The 20,915-nt window shown below is 36.6% G+C and overlaps 3 protein-coding genes across 3 annotated transcripts; 1 reads left to right on the top strand and 2 right to left on the bottom strand.

The window, feature by feature from the left end:
* Window positions 1-16: 16 nt before the first annotated feature.
* Window positions 17-5,539, bottom strand: LOC109014551 (probable adenylate kinase 6, chloroplastic). The gene is made up of 4 exons (XM_018997058.2): window positions 5,122-5,539; window positions 2,833-2,973; window positions 1,620-1,892; window positions 17-1,190 (listed from the first exon to the last, which is right to left on the bottom strand). The coding sequence occupies exons 1-4, from the start codon at window positions 5,440-5,442 to the stop codon at window positions 1,050-1,052; spliced, it is 876 nt and encodes a 291-aa protein (XP_018852603.2). The 5' UTR covers window positions 5,443-5,539; the 3' UTR covers window positions 17-1,049.
* A 939-nt stretch (window positions 5,540-6,478) lies between these two features.
* Window positions 6,479-13,186, bottom strand: LOC109014552 (protein TONNEAU 1a-like). The gene is made up of 8 exons (XM_018997059.2): window positions 13,005-13,186; window positions 12,031-12,163; window positions 10,821-10,909; window positions 10,599-10,721; window positions 9,751-9,884; window positions 9,618-9,643; window positions 9,381-9,537; window positions 6,479-6,951 (listed from the first exon to the last, which is right to left on the bottom strand). The coding sequence occupies exons 1-8, from the start codon at window positions 13,089-13,091 to the stop codon at window positions 6,900-6,902; spliced, it is 801 nt and encodes a 266-aa protein (XP_018852604.2). The 5' UTR covers window positions 13,092-13,186; the 3' UTR covers window positions 6,479-6,899.
* An 898-nt stretch (window positions 13,187-14,084) lies between these two features.
* LOC109014554 (leucine aminopeptidase) lies at window positions 14,085-18,516 on the top strand. The gene is made up of 4 exons (XM_018997060.2): window positions 14,085-15,334; window positions 15,898-16,131; window positions 16,373-16,699; window positions 18,015-18,516. The coding sequence occupies exons 1-4, from the start codon at window positions 14,354-14,356 to the stop codon at window positions 18,309-18,311; spliced, it is 1,839 nt and encodes a 612-aa protein (XP_018852605.1). The 5' UTR covers window positions 14,085-14,353; the 3' UTR covers window positions 18,312-18,516.
* The last annotated feature ends 2,399 nt before the right edge of the window (window positions 18,517-20,915 follow it).

Here is a 20,915-nt window from a genome sequence, read left to right as displayed (position 1 = left end):
TAAAAGTGGGATTTAATGCGGTATACAACATAGCTATTTTACAAAAGATCACATAAAATTCCGATCACTCGTACAAAAGTGTTGATGCAGATGGAGAATAAAAGAAATGAGCTACGCACTCTTTTCTAGTTACAAATTTGTGTTGTATTTCTACAAAGAAATAATAATATCATGAGAAGAAGCCTGTTCTCCCTCTGAATCCGATCTGGCATTTACACAAGAAACAATATAATGCCACTTCATTCCATCCATCCATCTATGCCCGTAGGAATGGAAAGCGGAGAAGCAGCTTGCCAAATAGACGTGGTGACCCCATTGAAAGTTACCTATTACATGCATCAGCATCCAATTGGATAGATGAGGAAAAGCAGGCCATCCAACAAGAAGAATTGTTTTCAGTAAGGGTGAGAAATATCCTTAACCCGCAGATTCAACCCAAAATCTCCAATAGGCACCAACCCGAAACTACCAATCTATATTTTTTATTTGATCAGGCAGTGGTACAAAAATCCCCTTCCGATGGGGATCGATATGGCTGTCAAAAGATAAGGTGTCAGAAACCAAGATCCTCCAACCCAACTGATCCATACGGCCGAATCTGATGGCAGGTGCAAGATCTCACAATCTCATTGCCATAGCAATGCTCCAGGTCCGAGGAATCTAATAGAACGAATAACTTTTTTTCCCCTTAAATCCCGAGTTTAGTGACCTCTAAACCGAAATTTTAGAAGCATAAACATTTAGCAAATTAGCAACTTTGTATTTCCATTACACTTATTGCCTACAATATTATCACCGTCAGCTAAACATATACCTCAACCAAATAACACTGCCAAAAACAACGCAATTCCTCCTTGCCCATCACACAACATTTTACAATTGCACGTATCTCCAAAACCTGAATAGGAAGTTTCCTTGAAGATGTATAAGCATGTTTCCAGTTCTTGTTGGACATCCCCATTTTGAAATTGATATCCACGTACATGTCTTCAACATGCAAATAATGATCCAACTTACCTTCTGCTGGGTATACACAATATCAATATAACTCATACTGCTGCAGACTGTTTATCATCATGTTCAAGATTCAGAGCACGAAGCAGCTTTGGCCAGGATTCTGGGATTCCTCCTGGTAGATCAAACTCCAACAACTTCCCATTGCTGCGGTAGAACTCTTCCACAGGTTGAGTCTGTAAGAATAAGCACACAGATTTATACATATTGATAAGAAATCACATTATTATCTTTAGTAGTCCATCATTTTGCATTCGCATAAAGAGGCTCCATAAATTATGTTGGTAGACAAGAGTGGGAAAGATGAAAATGGACAGTGCCAAAACAATTCCCAAACAAATTTTTTTGATAAGTAATTCCCAAACAAATTATAATGAAACCAGACAATTTTGAGGTTTAAGGGAGAAGTGGAGAAATGGTATCAAGCCTGTTCTATTGCAGCTAGGCATACAAAACATTAATCCTCAACAGGGAAAAGTGTTATGCACATTATATGTGTACGACTTTCTTCTTACAGAATCTTGAAATAAAAATATTATAAATAAGAATTTTGTCAAAGTGTCTATTTAAAATTCTGAAAAAAAAAAGAGACTATGGAGCAATACCATTTCCTTATATACATGAAGCCGTTCCTTAACAACTTCTTCAGTGTCATCAGATCGAGTGAAAAGTTTTGATGCACAATGTGAAGGGGGGAGAAGTGGAGCCATATACAATCCAGGGCTTCCATTCTCACCCTTAATATCGATACATGCAATATTGTAGTTTCCTCCGCACTCACTACATATTCTTCTTCCAAGGCACTTTGCAAGCAATGCATCTTCCCGAAGCTTCAGGTTGATCACCAAGTCAATATTTGTTACCCCCTCTAGAATTTCCTGGACAACAGCCAAAACATAATGTAAACTGAAGGGTAAAAGTCAGAGCACTGGACACAGAGAACATTAAGTGCATGTTTGGAATTGCATTGGGAAATATAGCTTATAGCTTAAGGACTTAAGTATAAGTTCTACTATTAAAAGGTTATTTACTGACCATATGTTTAAAGAACTTTCAACTACGTTATATTTGTGTGGAAACAAATTAAAAAGTGTTTTCTAAGGTAGAAATGACGATATTTGAATTTTTAAAGAGAATGACTATATCCTTGAAAGTTGTAATTATCTTAAAGTTGTATAGGTACTTCAGTCCATTGACAGTCTTTTTAAAATTCGAATTACATTCCGCATTATTCGGAAAAGCACGCTTGAGGAAAAACATCAAAATGTAACACCCAAACAAGCCCTAAGAATGATATGAATAAGCTGGGAAAGAAAGGATATAGAGAATTCCAATTTAATCTTCTGCTTTTTTTTTTTTTATTGGTATCCATTTTAATCTTTAAAATCTCCTTATCATTATTAAATTTTCATCTTAGGAACCACCACGGTACCATGAAAAGGTACACGTTTTTATAACATGCACATACACAATTAGTTAAGGTTACATCAAAGTTTTTTTTTTTTTTGACAAGCAGTTAAGGTTACATCAAAATTCTTAAACAAGAAGCAATAAGTGCAAAAGGTACTTAAAGAACATATATAAAATATACACAAATCATGTTTTTTTTTAAAATAAGTAATTAACTTTAGTCAAGGAACATATATAAAATACAAAACCCAACCAGCAAAAGGCCACTTATTTTCACCGGTGTCAGTAGTAGTGTCATTGCAGACCAGATCTCCTTTTCACGTTATTTTACATCAGTTATTAATGTTACTTTCATACATTATCAAACAAGATATCATATGTTGCTAGATTGGTGTTTCAAAAGCTCACCGCCTGTGTTATGGTTCGAGGGAAACCATCAAGAATGAAGCCAGTTTTGCCCTTAGCTTCACCAGCTTCAAGATGCTTGGACAACAGATTTATTACAATTTCATCTGAAACCAGTTTTCCTTGGTTAACAATCTCTGCAAGCTGCAAAATAAATAAAATGAATATAATCAAAATAAACATATATAAATTTAAACATCAAGTTTAATTTTTTGGTTCTTCTAGACCAGGCCTAAGATAGGTCGACCAAAAGTTATTGCTCACCCAAAAAGTTAAGACACATTTTAAGCAGTACAAACTCAGAACATTTTGAGTTTTATCCAAATGTTGGAATAACAAAAGGCAATGGTCTTTAGGTTATCAAATCCTAAAATTCTTGTTCCCTTCTAGAAAGTCTCTATGTATTTATGCCTAGAAGGCACGTTTGCAACTGCTAAATCCAAACTGTAGCCAGGAGACAAATTAAGCCAGCCCGAAACCTCGCACATACTGTCAGTTTTTCCCTCTTAGGACAAATATGTGGCCAGATGTCTGTTCACAAGGCACAAAGCATTTGGCTCATGAACACCTTTTAGAGGCTGTACAATAAACTGTCCCTTTAGTGAGCTCTCGGCAAACTAGAAACCCCAATATGGTTTTATCTATTATAAAGTTCTCCTGTCAGGGAAATAGAAGTGTAGGACTGATGGTTACTAGCATATTATACCCACAATAACTTTCAAAGAAGTTTCCTTTAGTTTCTATTTGAGGCTGAATACCATATGATCATTTAGCTGACTTGAGCTGTAATTTAATTGTTTCTGCAAAAGTGAGAGCGTATTCAGACTTCGCCCCTTTTCTTTACACTTAGGGTAGGTTTGGGGGGTGAGATGAGAATTTTGTGTTTTGTTTGAGAGTTTAAAATATTGTGTTTTAATATTATTATTGTTTTGGGATTTGAAAAAGTTGAAATGTTTATTATATTTTGTATGAGAATTTGAAAAATGTGTAATGATGAGATGAGATGAGAATTTTGGATCTCATCCCACCCCCCAAACCTGCCCTTAGACTTCACCATTTTTCTTAGGACATAAAATTTTCTAAAATCCATACAGATTGAACGATTAATAAGCCGATGAGAATTTTTATTTTTTTGATAACGGGAACCACCCACGGTAGAGCCCTTAGGACTAGGGGTGATACCCGCATGGTGCGGAGCGGGGGGTACCCTCCCTTGCCCCCTGCCCCGCACCATATGGGAGATTGAGGTTTTTCCCCCCCCAGTGCCAAAGGAAGGGGAAACCACATCCGCCCTAGGCCAACACATTGTGTTTAGAAAAAAAAACCTGCCCTTAGACTTCACCACTTTTCTTATGATAGAAAATTTTCTAAAATCCATACAGATTGAACGATTAATAAGCCGACGAGGATTTTTATTTTTTTGATAACGGGAACCACCCACGGCAGAGCCCTTAGGACTAGGGGTGATACCCGTATGGTGTGGAGCAGGGGGTACCCTCCCCTGCCCCGTACCATATGGGGAATTGGAGTTTTTTCCCTGTCCCCCGCCTTGGTGCCAAAGGGGGGGAAAAAACCACATCCGCCCCGCCCCCCGCCTAGGCCAACACATTGTGTTTAAAAAAAAAATTTAGTCTAAAAAGATTTTTTAGACTCAAATTATAATATAATTTAAATAATAAATTAAAATTTATAAATATAAAAAGAACTTAAACTCGTTAGAGTTAGATTTTGGATTGTCTTGACCTCTTAAACCAACCTTTATATAGGAGGCCAATGTCTTGGCCTCCTATATAAAGGTTGGCCTAGGAGGTTAAGGTAATCCAATGACTTGAATACAATTAAGTTTTTAATAAATTGTATATATCTATATACAATATATTTATTTATATATATATATATAAAAAATTATATTTGAGGGGCGGGGGCGGGGGCGGGGTCCTGCTGGGGTCATCCCGCCCCCCACCCCCGCTAGGCCCTCTCCATGCGGGGTGGGGGCGGGGCAGAGTGGGGTAGCCCGCCTGCCCGCCCGCCCATGCGGGGGCGGGGCCACCCCTACCTAGGACTCACCATGGAACCTAACCCCCCCAGAAACTAGCACAGCAACCCACCGCCATATCCTCCCACTTAAATCGCAGTTTGAGACGAGAATTCAAAGCCTACTACTATACGAATAATCAGAAACGCAGTTCTATAACTTAAAATCAAGAAAGAAAATCCAGAGTATAAACAAAGGGAAAAACATTAGAAAAAAATGTGATTGAAATTGAGATTGAGAACGAAACCCAAGCGTACCCGGGAAGCGAGGGGACCAGAGGAAGTGAGCTCTTCACGGACAAGATCACCGGTGGCGATGTGAGGGACACCAAGCAGGTTGGAGAGTCGAGACGCGTAGGTGCCTTTTCCGACGCCAGGGCAGCCGAGGAAAACCCAATGGACGTTTCTGTCCCTGGGTTCGCGACGCAGAGGGAGGGACTTCTGGGCGAGCAGGGACGGCGATTTGAGGTCATTTCCGGAATTCGATATAGAGGACGAAGAGAAGGCCCGGACTGTGGAGGTCATGGAGAAGATCTGCGTTGAGCCTCTCGCCCTTGGCAACCGGTAAAATACCGCCATGGGAGAAGAGAGAGAGAGAGAGAGAGGAGGTTCAGCCGGAAAGCGTGGAAGCAAGGAAGGTTTAAACGTTTGAAACAATAAATTTTACGAAGTAAAATCAATGAAAAATTTACAGCTCCCATCTTATCTGAATATCCATTTAAAAATATATTAATTTTTTTTTTTATTAACGTAAAATATATAAGACTTATAGATACTACTCTTAAAATTAATATAAAATATGAGGGTAATATATTTTTGAGTGATGTAACTTATGTTTATAATTTTTCTTTTAAGAATAATTTCCTACTCATCGTAGGATACGTGGGGACGTGGGGGTGGGAGTCCTTTTTCTTCCTCACACATGAAACCTTCATACGTGCTTCCACCGAACCGTTAGATTAGAATTTACTTGGGGCAGATTCGTGGGATTGGATAATTTCAGGAGATTGTACAAGTTCAGCAAACACATTGATTGAACAGTTCAAAACTTTAATCCCTTTACATATCTTCCTAACCGGATATTATTCTCGATTTGGCAACGTCTAGTCTACTCATCATCTTCTTATAATCTCATAATTTAATATTAAATAATTAAAAACTATTTATTATATTTTAATTTATAAAGTTATCATCTAATATCACATCACAAAATAATTAAAAGATAATGAAAAAATAAATGAAAAATATTTTTTTTTGAATTTATGAAACTTAAGATAATAACCTGTATTTCTATGGGTAATTTAAATCCAAAATAACCCTACTGCCCACCGGTGGAATCTAGCAACCGACAAGGCCAAATAACTTTTTTTTTTTTTTTTATACCCTTCAACATTTGAAAAAAAATCCATAATATCATTAAAAAATACTTCATTAATCATTAAGTAAATAATAATAATAATAATAATAAACTTTGGTGGAATCCATTGGTGGACTAAGCATTATTCTTGTTTCCATACAAGGGTCTGCCGTGCTTTCGAAGAAAAGAAGGAAAATGATGAAGCGCAGGAAAAGAAACTTGGACAGGAAGTGTGACAAACATTCCTCACGAAAAAAGTACAGCAACTTTCATCCCAAGCCAATCTATTACTTCGCTGCCACCGTGCTAATAAGGCCGAAACAAGATGCACGTATAATGAAACGGAGATGCATGTTCTAACCAAAAAGTAAAAAGGTCTTCAGGTCAGTTGTCTCAGCTGACTACAAGTCACTATATATTCTAGTTTGGATAATCCCCCACTAAATCTTTGCATTTGCACATGACATCACCTAAGATCCTTCAAAATCTAAAATTCTACACAAGGCAAAGTTACTAACATGAGTTTCACATACAAAAAGCTCGATCAAAGCACTAAATCACATCACATAACAAATAATCTTACATGACATCACTACTCTCATTTGATGGTCTTCATTGAAGGTTGAAAAATAAAAACACAGTAAGATACAGGAGCAGTCATATGAAGCGTATCACTCAGCTACATATGGTCTGCCCGGCCATCACCCTCACTGATTCCATCCCCAGCATGCCTGAAACCAAATCCATCAAATAAGATATGGAAAAAAAAAAATACACATCTCTGAGCTTATAAGGTTTGTTAAAGATCACAAAGTAGAAGCTGCAGCTGGCACCAGCAAAAGAAAACCAAACAAAAAAAAAAACTATATATATATTATAGAGAGAGAGAGAGAGGGAGAGAGAGAGCAAGCCCAGGCTGCCAAATATTGTCTGTACATACTAAAACCAAACAAAGCAAAAAACCATATATATATATTTATATAATATATATATATAGAGAGAGAGAGAGAGAGAGACCAGGCTGCCAAATATTGTCTGTACATACTAAAACCAAACAAAGCAAAAAACCACATATATATTTATATAATATATATATATATATATAGAGAGAGAGAGAGAGAGAGACCAGGCTGCCAAATATTGACTGTACATATTCTACCTAAGCATAAGATTTCTATATGATTCACTTTAGGGAATTTCCATTGGATTGGTTAATTTGATGCCTAGTGTGAGTATGATTGTTGTTTCTCGTAAAGAAAGGGAGAACCATGGGAATTTCCAATCATGAATATCCCTATTAAATAGAACATCCCACTAGTGAGAACCATGGGAAAATACCACCAGATCCAACACAGAAGCATCCCTATTAACCGCAATGCGATAGAGAGCTGGAAAGGCCCTATCGGGAGCGCAATCTCCACACCAAACGTCGTGCCAAAATCTGGTTCTAGAGTCCTCACCAGCCACAAAACGGATATGGGTCTCAAAACTCTTCCAACCCCTCCTAATAAATTTCCATAACCCCCCCCCCCCAAAGAGCGTTGTGGGATGAGATCTTTAGAAGAGTTGGTGTGGCTTGGGTAATGCCTTGAGGGTGGTGGATTTAATAGCTTGTTGGAAGGAGATTCAAAGCTGTCCCCAAGTGGCATTGAGGATGATTCCTTTGTGCATTATGTGGTGTATTTGGATGAAAAGGAATGCTCAATGCTTTGAAGATAGGGAGCATACAATGGAGGAACTTCATAACTTTTTTGTACAAACTTTATTGCTTTGGTTCTCAGCCATTGTGCTTAATGGAAACAGTGTTCATGATTTTCTGTTCTTAATTTCTGGATCCTAGAATGTACTTAGGTGTTCTTTTGTATACTTCCTGTATACACAAGTTTCGCCTACGTCATTCGTATCAATAAAATTTACATCTTGTAAAAAAAGAAAAAAGATTTCTACACTAATAGAAAATGACAAAATAGTGTTGATCAACATGGCCAGACACATTTTGCATTTCTATTCGTATATGCAGCATCGTTATTCAGTCCTATACTCAAGTACAACTAGGTTACAAATTAAATATCAACCAAGAACGAATAAAAATCGCCTAATGATAGTTGTATGCATCTTTGCTTGAACAATGTCCTAAGGATTCCGTCCTTGTTAGTTCAATTCCGAACTTAGTTTCTTTCCTTCTTTTTTTCTTTTCTGAATTTGTTGGTAAACTTGAATCCCTTTCAATCAGCAACTATATGATTTTTTTATGGGTAGTTTAAAGTTTAAACATACACTCACTGGATCTAGGACCCACAACATCACTCTCAACCCGATCTTACAAGAAAGGATGCGCTATTTGAGCTGGAGCTTTTTTTTTTTTTTTTTTATAAGTAAAACTTTATTGATAGTAATAGGCATAGCCCAAGTACACAGGAAGTATACACAGAAAATGCCTAAGTACCATTAAACACTAGTGAGGGATACAAACAGATCATGAAACCTGTCCTCATTACAACTAATGACTGAAGCCCAAGAAAACAAAGTACTATAAAAAAATCTCTTCAGCTCATCCAAGGAATGCTCCCGGTCTTCAAAACACCTCTTATTTCTCTCCATCCACAAACACCACATAATGCAGAGGGGAATCATTTTCCACACAGCAACAATGTGAGCATTTCCCCTAATACCTTTTTTATCTGCTGATCATGCATTATTCTTTCAATGGTTGCGCTAATAAGCTCCAGCTATTTGAAAATAGGTCAACTAGCCAAACCAATCGACATCAACAAATCCTACTAAAATCCAACACCCTATCAGAGAAAAGAAGTACTAATTCTCTTTCCAAATTTAAATTTTCTTCAAGAGACAACAGTCAAAAACTTGTTACTGCTGCATCATTGATACTCTGGCAGTAAGATGAGGTATGCAAGAATGGGCACCAGTGAACTTGTACTAGATTTCAGTTATAAAAAAAAGGACCCTCTACCAAATAATGACGGTGATGATAGTAATAAGAATCCTTCATCTGGCACAGGGAGTCGGGTTTCTAGCAATCCAAAGGGAACACTACGTCACCATGTTGGATGTTTCTAGAACCCCTACCTTGAGTTATTCAATAGTAACAAATGAAAAACGGGAGAAAACTTTGCAGATTTATTAAGATATCAGAACAAACCGCCAAGATGTAGTAAGATTTCGAGCCTTTCTATCCAACTGAAGGTTCTCCAAGGCAGCTGAAGCTCGAATTACATCCTCTGGGAGCTCGTCACTGTCATATCTCCAATTATAGTCATCCTTCCTGTAACCAGACATCGAGGAACCTCCTCTACGATCTGAAGGCTTGACAATATCAGATAGAGAAATTACAAGAAACAGATTTTGGAAGGACAGAATAAAATGCTTTATTACTCACCAGATGCCTGGGAAGCAGGAATAGGCCTACAATAACACGCCAACAAGCTAATGTGTCAATTGGAGTGAAGAAAAGGACAAGGGAAAAAAGATAAATTGTACAAGTTAATGAAACAGTAAGGTCAGTGCAGAACCTTCCCAGTGGAGGTAGGCCCCCAGCAACAGATGATGAAGAAGGCCTCCGATTGTTCCTGGACTCTAAATTGGATAAGGACTCAGCTTCTGGAGTAGTTATTCTTCTTCCAGTACCTCTTGCTTGAGATAGATTCTATCAAAACATGATTCAAAAAATAAATGACTCAATTAAAAAGAGTAGAATGAGAAGTGGTTCCTCTTGAAGATTATATCTCTTTTTTTTTATCGGTAAACAAAATTTTATTGATGATAAGGATAGGCAACAACTCGAGTACATGGGACATATACAAGAGCATCACATATGCTTGCTGATTTTGTGGTACAATAAATTCATGTAAGTTCATACCACTAAAATCTATTACACAAGTCCAATGGAATCAAGTATTACAAAAAGAAACTTCTAAGCTCAACCATTGACCACTCATGATCTTCAAAGCTTCTATCATTCCTCTCCCTCCAAATGCCTCTTGAACATTATATCTTAAAGTTTGAACATGTTCATATAATACCAATCCAATCACTAGTTATTCCATAAAATAATTAAAGGTTTACTGTAGACTGCCATCATAGACATTAAGAAATACAATTGTCGAAGTCACACAGGGTGATATGGGCAAAACACATTTTAAAATGCATACATTTAGGTTGTTTCAGATCATAGATATCTAATTCTTAGTCCTTCAAATTTAAGTATCATTGGAATAAACGGATGTACATGCATGGATGCATAAACGCATCAAACATACAAAGTACTCAGATGTTCTAATCAATCTTGACACTGAAAGTTATTGCAATTGCGTCAAAACAGAGTTTGCATATTGATGTCTAATGAGATCTAATATCATACCTCAAACTTCAAGAATCCTTCAAGCACATCCAAAAGCAACGGACCACTATCACCATTTCTGTTGAGATCATATCCATTCTTGCTACTAAATTCTTGCAAATCAGTTTTCCAAGAATCCTTTTGCTGCACAATAATCCACATATAAGTTAGAAGATAATTTAACAAGTTGGAAAAAAAATAGCAATCCTAAGAACCAGAAGGAGAAAATAATTACATGATTACCAAATTACACTCCGGCAAATAAACCTTTAGCGTGTGATTTAGTTGCGCCCAGTCTAAGTATTCACATATAAGAGCAGTAAGTAGCCTTCCTGCATTTAAAAGAGCACAATGAAAGATAAATAAATTAAAAAGGTAGTCATATATAAGACTCTACGGAACAACTTGTAGATGCATTATGTTCTGCCACAAAACTTGACCATCCATGTGTATTCCATATCCATTTTGTAATGCAATTCAAATGACATATCCATATTTATTGCATGTATAGTGAGAAAAAGAAGTCGCAAGATCAGCAAAACCAGCAAAACACAATAAATGATTGAAATCCTCATCTTGTCCACATCCAACATTGTAAGGTGGAACAGAAGCCAAGTTGTGTGGTGACATTAACATTTTAAACCCTACATCTTTACTCTCTCTTGCCATGAAATTGAGCTATTGTGGGGGGTTTTTTTCTTAAAAAAAAAAAAAGTAAAGCATAAAAACAAGCAGCATGAAGGTGGTATTTTCAAACCCTTCGAGCCATTGGTGAAATAGCAAGCAATGGAGACCTCACAAATTGCTGCAAGACATTCAGGATATGAAAGTTGGGGGAGCTGCAAGTGGGGTCTTTGAATTGGGACATATGTAATGTAAAAGGGTCGGTACAAGGGCTGCGCAAGGAGTGTGTTTGAGAAAAAGCCTGAAAGGAACTCGTATTCTTGGAATAAAATGCTGGCAGACTAGAAAGAAAACCAAATTTAGGTGTTCTATTGTATACTTCCTGTGGACTAGGTACATGCCTATTTCATTCACATCAATAAAGTTTATCTCTTACTTATAAAAAAAAAACCAAATTTGATAATTTGTCCAACTTTTTAACTATCTTACCCTTAATTTGCTAAAAAATGGAAATTAAATGTTTGCAGTTAACTTGCGTGTGTGGTGTTAGCCTAAAAGACAAGCATTCTACACAATTTTGCATCTCAATTGCAATAAAGCAAAGGATATTGTCAAATCACACACTGTCTTTTATTGTATCTATTATGATTCTAATGTTATCTTTAAAATTCAGATATTAGATTTATTATTAGTAGTGTTACACCTGAATAATTCACAAAAAAAAAAAGAAAAGAAGAAGAAGCTAGACTGAGTGAAATAAAAAAGTAAATATATATAGGCGATAAAACAAATCAAATATATAGGAGATAAAATGGATTAGGGCTGGAACCTGATGGAGACGAATGAAGATGTTTTGCACGATCATTGCAGCTACCAAGTAATGCAGGAGGCAAACCTTCTTCTTGTTCAATTACCCGATCCTCATCTTCAATTGCCTCAAACACACTTGCTCTGAGTTCAGCCTAGCAAAAGCCCAACAAGATTAATCAACTAGCAAAGGTATAAAACATTGACAGAAGCATTTAGTTTCTTTTGGCAATATCATTCAATTCAACCCAGCTAAGCCTTACTATCAGCTATTGGAATCAGCTACATTTATCATTTGTCACTAAATCTAACCACCATCTAAGGCCATAATCTTCACCACCCTGTTCCATTCACACCTTAAGAAGTGAATCTAACAATTTATATTATATACAGCTACCATGAAAAAAAATCGTTATGTTTGCATGTCTGCTTAGAACAGTTCCCGCTTTTCTAATTGTCTAGAATTTCTGAATTTCTTATCTTCTCCTCCCTATATGGATGTTTTCTCTTGTATATTTAACTCTTATTAAAAAAAAAAAAAAAAAAGTTAATTGAACACAGACTCCGAGTTTGAAAATCAAAAAAAAGAAATTACTCCAAAAAACCGAAAAGTTCAAAATGGCAGCAGACTAATACATGTTCTTAGCATAGAAGAGCATGCTGCTCTGGATCGATCATCTTCCACAACTAATTCACACTGACCGTCTACACCAAACTGCTAAAATTCATTGTCAAAACCTAATTCCAATCTAGCTTGTGGTTCGGTAAAATGGGGCTCCAGACTCACAGCACGAAAACCTTCATTAGTTTACATGAAAACAATCACGTTTCTATGAACGCAGATAACGGATGGGCTTGCCAACGTAAAGCTATCCAACAAAGTGTTGGCATTATCACTCAATTAGCTCATGCGAAAGGACTCAATAGAATAAGAGAAAACAAACAAACTAAAAGTGAAAGTGAAAAACGTGGGAAGGGTAATGCGGGGGATTTTACCCGGATCTTGGCGAGTACGCCCTTCTTCTCAAGGGTGCGGGTGACGAGGGTCTTGAGGTCCATCATCTGCCTCGTGTAGTCGTCCATTCCTGTTGAAACCGAGTTTTCGTCTTCTCTGCTCACTCGTCTTGCAGGCGCGCAGTGCTTTGCTTCAGCAAACAGGAGAGAGAGGTAAATGAAGAGTAGTGGTGGTGGGTATAATGATGGGTTTACTTTGGTAAATGTGGGCTCTACATGAGTTGGTTACAGGCCGTCCCGTTCAGAATGTCAGTCCATCTGAAGATGGGTCCCACTGGGTGACTAGTGGGTAAGTGCCACGACTGATTCATGGAGGCCTAAACTTGAAAGTTCTTCGGGGGCTTTCGAACTTTTGGACCATTCAGTCAGCCCAAGCCCAAACAGACTTGATGCTCGTATGATTTGACTCTTGTTATTAACAAGTTATATTACTAGATAATTATAATTGTGAATATATAAATATTATAAATTATTTAAAATAAATAAATATATAATTTATATAAAATTTTAATTTTTTAATAATAAATTATATTTTTTTTAAAAATAATTATACGATATTTATATATTTTACGATTATATATAATATTATTCAATAGGTCGAGTTTGTTGTACACTATATATATAATGAATATAAATATTTAATTTATAAAAAAGAAATTATAAATTGATGTGATACGAGATAATACGCAAGATTGTTAACATTTTTTTTATAAAGTAAAATTATGAGTCAATTTAATTTTTGTAAACTCTAGATAGATTTTCTTTATAACGAAGGTATTGTCGTCGCCTGTGTTGTTACGGTTCGGCCACGAATTGTTTAAAAGTTCCGCAGGCGCAGGGAGCAGCTCTTTCGAGCACTGTATGAAGTTACAGAAAGCTAAACTAATAAATAATAAAAAAGACAGAGAAAGGAAGAAAACAAAGCACGCAGAATAGATTCCTGCTTTAATGAGTTGGGTTAGGGGATTGGATTCGTTATCGTAGCCAGCAGTAATAGTATTATATTTTTGTTTTGTTTTCTTATTATTATTAATTCTCCCTCCAAATATAAAACCGTACCACCAAAAATACTGAGTAAAAAGCCCTCCTCCTCCTCCTCCTCCTCCATTCCATTCTCTCACCAAACATGGAATTCATTCATATTATATATTCCCCAATTTCTCCACCAAAACTAAACATATTCAGATCATACCTAATATATTAATATTATTTTATTATATTATATAAGATTATGCAACCTTCCCACTCCGTCTCTCCCGCTGATCCTTCTCTTCTCTTCTCTTCTTCAGCTCCCAGTTCCCCCTCCTTCAACGTTACAAAACCCTAAAGAAATGGCACCCATCGACCCCCACTCGTTCACAGACTCCACCCACCCACTAGCAACCCACGTCTCTCTCACCCTCTACGTAGACTTCTCGACCTCCACCATCCATGGCTCGGCCCTCGTCTCCCTCCCGAACCCTCACTCCGGCGCTCTCTCTCTCGACACTCGCTCTCTCACCATCCACTCCATTCGCGACCCCATTTCCCTTGCCACCATCCCTTATTCCCTCTCCCCTCCTGATCCAATCAAGGGCTGTCACGTTACCGTCTCTCTCTCCAACCACTCCTCCTTCCTCGTCCTCTACTCCACCTCCCCGTCCTCCTCGGCCCTTCAATGGCTCTTACCCTGGCAAACATTCAACAAGAAGTACCCCTTCGTCTACACCCAATGCCAGGCCATCCACGCTCGATCGGTCTTCCCCTGCCAGGACACTCCCGCCGCGCGCGTGCGTTACAGCTGCCGGATCAACATCCCGCGCCAGCTCTCAGCGGTGATGTCCGCGCGCCACGTTGAGCGGCGCCCCCCGTTGAGCCAGGAGGCCGCGGCGTTGGTCTGCGACTCCTCGCTGTGGTGTTCGGAGGAGAGGGTCGTCGAGGAGTTCGAGATGGAGCAGCCGATACCGCCGTACCTTTTCGCCTTCGCGGTGGGGGAGCTAGGGTTCCGGGAGGTGGGGCCAAGGACTAGGGTTTATGCCGAGGCGGTGCCGGGCTTGTTGGACGACGCCGCGAGGGAGTTCGCGGGAACGGAGGATATGATAAGGCAAGGGGAGCGGTTGTTCGGGCCGTACGAGTGGGAGAGGTTCGATTTGTTGGTGTTGCCACCGAGCTTCCCGTACGGGGGCATGGAGAACCCAAGGATGGTGTTCTTGACGCCCACTGTTATTAAGGGTGATGCCAGCGGGGCCCAGGTGGTGGCCCACGAGCTTGCGCATAGTTGGACCGGGAATTTGATCACTAACAAGACCAATGACCATTTTTGGTTGAATGAGGTATAGCTTGTGTACATTAGATTTGTTTGGTTTGTTCTTGCTGTTTCGTTTTTATTTTTTTGGTTGTCCTTTTTGTGTTTTTCTTCTTATTCTTTTTTTGCTGTTTTTTTTCCTAATATTGTTGTGGTCTTCTTAATTCATCCATCTGTGCAAGCATATTTTCCGAGGATGATGTGTCTCATTATTTGCATTTTTTAACTAATTATTTTCTGTTGGAGAATATGAGGCCGTAAAAGGAAACTCTTGCAGATGTTCAAAATGCTTAGAAAACAAGCTAAGTGAGTGTTTCTTCTTTCCTTAGCCTCGTATTTGTTGATAGCCGAACTGGGATAAGGTTGGTTTCGAGTTCTTGATGTGACGATTCACGAAGATCTAAGGTTAAATATAAGATATCAAGATTTTTTGGTAATATATATAAACTTTGAATTGCGTCAGAATCGTAGAAGAATAATAAAGTACTGGTTTGTTGAAGAAGTTGAGATACATTAATCGCATGTTTTGTGGTGGCAAGAGCGAGTTTTGTTCTCTGGAACTGGGTTTAATTTTCTTGTTTCTTGTACTAGGGGTTTACTACTTATGCGGAGAGAAGGATTGTCGAAGCTGTACAAGGGGAAGACAGAGCTACATTGAATATTGGAATTGGTTGGAAGGGTTTAAATGAGGAGATGGAGCGATTCAAGGACAAGATGGAGTTCACAAAACTCAAAACCAATCAGGAAGGTGTAGACCCAGATGATGTCTATTCTCAAGTCCCATATGAGAAAGGTTTTCAGTTTCTATGGCGTATTGAACGTCAGGTATGCCTACTGTTTCTTAGCGTGGATTTATTCTGTATGTTTCCTTATCGCCTCCTGAAAACATATAAAATGTGTCATTTTAAGTCTGATAAATGTGCTTATGAAAGTGACGGTGTCTTCTGCCCCTTGCAGTAGTTATAGGAGTATCTAATCCTATGTTATGCATATAATATTGGTGTAACTGGACATTATTGTATGACGAATATTCTGACCAGTTGTGTTTTGCCTCTCGAATGCATAGATTGGAAGGCCTGTGTTTGATGAATTCCTCAAGAAATACATTGCCACCTTTAAGTTCCAATCAATTGATACCCAGACATTTCTGGACTTCCTGAAAGCAAACATCCCCGGAATAGAGAAAGACATTGACTTGGAATTATGGACTGAGGGTACTGGTATCCCTCCAGATGCATACGAACCAGTTTCTAATATATATACCAAGATTGTATCACTTGCCAATGAGTTTAAGCTAGGGAGGATGCCAAGAGAGGATGAAGTTGCAGACTGGCAAGGGCAGGAATGGGAACTCTACTTGGAGAACCTGCCCAAATCCGTTGAAACATCACAGGTAGTGGTTTCTTATCATGTTAGAGTTTTCCAATCGTTTTTGTTTCGATTTATTTATTCTTTTGTTATTTTCATGGTTGCTCTCTCCCCCTTAAATATATTAGATTTCCTGTCTAATACATCGTGGTCTACAACCTCTGAACTGGTGTAGGGATGTTTTTTACTTGAATAAATGGGTTTAAGTGATGATGAGGTAATTTGTATATGCAGGTTGAACATTCTGCTTTAGATTACTTATCAAAAAAACTTTAGATGTGTTTAATAGAAATCTCATCACCATATTACATGATGTCAATGGACAGAACTGGCTGAATACTGTCTTATATATTTTTAACCCCTAGGGGTTGGCTCAAGTGGTAAAAGCCTTGGGCTTGAGGGTATGCTCCCCCTAGGTCTAAGGTTCAAATCTCCTTGGGTGCAAACAATCTCTAGGGGCCATCGGACTAGGGATTTTCCCCTTGAATTTCCCGAGGTGCACTAGTGGAAAACTCCTTGTCAAGGGCCTGTGCACCCCCGGATTAGTCGGGATGCTGTTCCTGGACACCCCTTGCCAATAAAAAAAAAAATACCATCTTCTATTTTTTCCCGAGGGAAAAAAAAAAAAAAAAAAGTTTATTTGACCAGAAATAATCTCTGAAGATGAAATATTTTTTCTTTTTTATTAGTTTCGTATAGGACTTAGCCCACAGTCTAGGCATCCTCCCCACAACTAGAATTCTTAGTGGGTTATTCAAAGACTTGATGCATTGAAACTACCAACATAAAGATAGGTAGATGCGCTGGGTCACAATGCAAGCAATGCATGCTTTCTCTTGTATGAACTTTTTTATACATTCCTTTGCATAGGCTAAGTTCCGCTGAACACACATTCTAGATCTGGTATTGAACCTCCTAATGCATTCTCCGTTTTCTCAAGAACCAAAGATCTTTTTTATTTTATAGGTAAGCAAGAACTTTTATTGATAGCAATAGGCATCGCCCATGTACACAGGTCGTATAAAAGAGAAACACCTAAGTATGATTGACAATTGATACAAGAAAGTTCCATTGAATTCTATTTACAATTGACCGTTGGAATAAAGTATTGAAAGAGAAAGTTCTAAGCCCATCCATGGTCTGTTTGTTTTCCTCCAAGACACCACCAAAAGACAAGAACCAAAGATCCATAAAAGCTAACTATTGCATAATTCTTCAGTTCAAGTCATTCACATAAATTTAGAACTCCTTGATATACTTTCCTTTATAGTTTTTAATCTCATGGACCCAAAAATGTTTTGTTACACTTGTCTGATCATAATGTTTGGTTGGATGTGCAGGTCTTGGCCTTGGATGAACGCTACAGGCTATCGGAATCAAAGGATTATGAGGTGAAGGTTGCCTTTCTCCAAATGGCCATTTCATCTAAGTGCAGAGATAAATATGGTGAGGTGGAAAAAACGTTGAAGGAAGTTGGAAGGATGAAGTACCTTCGCCCACTTTACACTGCTCTTGTACAAGGCACTGGAAAGGAAGAGGAGAAGATTTTGGCTGAGAGGGTGTTTGCAGAGGCTTGTGACTTTTATCACCCCATAGCTAAAGGGGTTGTTGCATCAATCTTTGCCAAGCACCTCTAGAGTAGAGTATATAACAATAATCTTCTTTGAACAGAATTTCTTAGGCTTATTCCGTAAATTACTTTTTTTTGATCTTCTAAAGTTTGTAGGCTCATACTATATGTACGGATTGTGTTGAATGTATCATGCATCTTGGAATGATTTTATCTTAGTTAACTGAAATGATCTAAGGAGGCAATCTAGTGTCTTTGGGTTTTGAATTGTGGAAGACGAGCCCTGTGCATTTCCTCGAAGTTTTCATGGCTTGTTAGAGGAATGAAAATTATTTTCATGAATGTTTTCTGTTTTACTCAAAAGTTATTTGCATTTCATAAGTTGATTATTTTCCTCTGTTTTATAATAAACGACCAATTCAACTGCAAAAGTAAAATGTTAGGATTGAGTACCTCGTAACGAAGATAATCACTTAGGGCCTGGTTGGATACAATAATTTTATCTTATCTCATTTTATTATTATAAATTTTTTAAATTTTCACATAAAATATAATAAATAATTTAATTTTTTTTAATTTTAAAATAATAATAATATTATTAAAAAAATAATATTTTAACAATATTTTATTCAACTTTTAACTTTCATTTCAACTCATCTCAACTCACTATCCAAACCGTACTTTTGGAACAATGTTAGAGAATAGGAATAATGAGTTTGGGGTGGGTCTTAGCTGTGTTTGGTCTTTAAAGTGAGTTTTATCTCAAACTAATCATATATGGGATCCATTACTTTTTTAATTTCTCATAAAAAAGTTGAACTCATTTCAATCTACTTCATACATCCAAACACGTATCTCAACTGATTTATATTAAAAAACATCTCAATAAGACCCATAAAATACTATTCACAAATCAATTTAGATCATCTGAAATCACTTCAACATTCAAATGCAGTCTAGTCTCTCTGAAATATGGCAGAATTAGGGAGAGATTCTAGATAAGAGAAAGCTAAGAGAATCGCTTTCATAATGGATGATGGTATTGGCGGTTGTGACTCTCGGGACATGAGGGTAAGGTTAAAGTGCGGATTATATAAGAGTGTAACCAGTTCGATTTGATTCAGTTTTAGACATTTTTTTTATAATCGATTCAATATATACCATTTTTGAAAATTTAAGAATCGGTATCATACTGATTCACCACCAAAATTGAAACTTTCGATTTTTTCAATTTTGATCCGATTTTTTCGATTTTACAGATAAACAATATCATACTCTCACAAAACTTTAACAAGTTAACAAATTTATATGTTATATCAAAATTCAAATATTATATTAAAAAATTAGTTTATGTTATATCATAATCAAATATTATATTAAGATTTATAAGATATTAATAGATGTGAATAATAATATTTTAAAATTTTAAATTATATTAATTAGAAATTTAGCATATAATATATAATATAATATAAAAAATCATATAAAATTATATTTTATATATAATATAAAAATTTAAAAATAACATATATGTACAACTAAACCGGTGTTTTAAAAACTTAAAATCATAATCAGATCGATTTTCAATCGATTTTGATAATTAAAAACCAGTTTCAAACCGGTCGGGTTTATCCGTTTCTTTTTTTTCGGAAGAATTCTACTCATCAACTATTATTCACTCTCATATCTCATACCTATAATTTTTTTTATAGAGTGTAGGGTATGTGATAATGAATAGTAACTAATGAAAAAAAAAATTACAATTTTTTTTTTTTTTTTGACAATGCTGTTGTCTCTGTAACAGAAAGTTGTAGATGTATTCTCAAACTGAAAAGACAAATCTAGTAGAGCCTCCAACATATCCAAAAAAAAATATATATATTCATCATTTATTTTTTCATCGTCTCATGATGTACCATTAGATAATAGATTTACAAATGAAATATAATAAATAATTTTCAATCATCTAATATTACATCATGAGATGATAATAATTAAGATAATGAGTAACATTATTATTTTTTTAAATTTTGTTTTATTCTTCCTAAGCTAACTGAATTTTTTTACTCATCATCCATAAATCATATATTTAGTAAGAAAAAAAATTAAAAAGTAAAAGATTATGTGTAGTGTATAATATGAGGACAATGAGTAAAACATTTTCAAAAAAAATTAAGAACTGTTTTGTGCGTGAACCTGGTATTTAGCAGCATGGTTTTCCGTTTCACTTTCCAAGAAATCATACTACCTCTTCTGTTTAATTTTAGGAAAATTCATAATTTTACTATAAGACGAGGTTGTACATGTAATATTATACTTATTTTTATTTTAGTTACTCTCCCTGTCGTACTATAACCATTTTTCCACGAATAATAAAAAAAAAAATCAAGTATTTTACTCCAACAAATTGATACTTCACATATAATTTATCTCATTTAACCGATGTGTCATGTAATCTATTTCCCATCTACCCTCCGATCTTAACAAGGAAAGTAAATTGTAATTTATATTTCAAATTGAAAAATAAACGAAAAATTTGATAGTTTAACGATCAAGTTTCCAAAAAGATAAATTTGAGAATAAATGTAATTTTTTAATTTATTTTTACTATCTGTGAAGTCTGAGAGAGTTGCTTAACGCCGAGTAATGGCCATGCGATGGTCCATCAAGC

The sequence above is a fragment of the Juglans regia genome, chromosome 7 (genome assembly GCF_001411555.2).
Source record: "Juglans regia cultivar Chandler chromosome 7, Walnut 2.0, whole genome shotgun sequence".
In the NCBI taxonomy this organism is placed as follows: Eukaryota; Viridiplantae; Streptophyta; class Magnoliopsida; order Fagales; family Juglandaceae; genus Juglans; species Juglans regia.
This window is presented reverse-complemented; position numbering and strand designations above follow the sequence as displayed.

Coding starts and splice junctions, on each gene's coding strand:
- LOC109014551 (XM_018997058.2), bottom strand. CDS start 5,442: ATGGCGGTATTTTACCGGTTGCCAAGGGCGAGAGGCTCAACGCAGATC. Junction 2,974..5,121: donor CTGGTCCCCTCGCTTCCCGG/GTACGCTTGGGT, acceptor TTTATTTTGCAG/CTTGCAGAGATTGTTAACCA. Junction 1,191..1,619: donor TTCATGTATATAAGGAAATG/GTATTGCTCCAT, acceptor TTATTCTTACAG/ACTCAACCTGTGGAAGAGTT.
- LOC109014552 (XM_018997059.2), bottom strand. CDS start 13,091: ATGGACGACTACACGAGGCAGATGATGGACCTCAAGACCCTCGTCACC. Junction 9,885..10,598: donor AAGGATTCTTGAAGTTTGAG/GTATGATATTAG, acceptor ATGTTTTGATAG/AATCTATCTCAAGCAAGAGG. Junction 6,952..9,380: donor AATCTTACTACATCTTGGCG/GTTTGTTCTGAT, acceptor ATTTGGTTTCAG/GCATGCTGGGGATGGAATCA.
- LOC109014554 (XM_018997060.2), top strand. CDS start 14,354: ATGGCACCCATCGACCCCCACTCGTTCACAGACTCCACCCACCCACTA. Junction 16,132..16,372: donor TATGGCGTATTGAACGTCAG/GTATGCCTACTG, acceptor TCGAATGCATAG/ATTGGAAGGCCTGTGTTTGA. Junction 16,700..18,014: donor AATCCGTTGAAACATCACAG/GTAGTGGTTTCT, acceptor TTGGATGTGCAG/GTCTTGGCCTTGGATGAACG.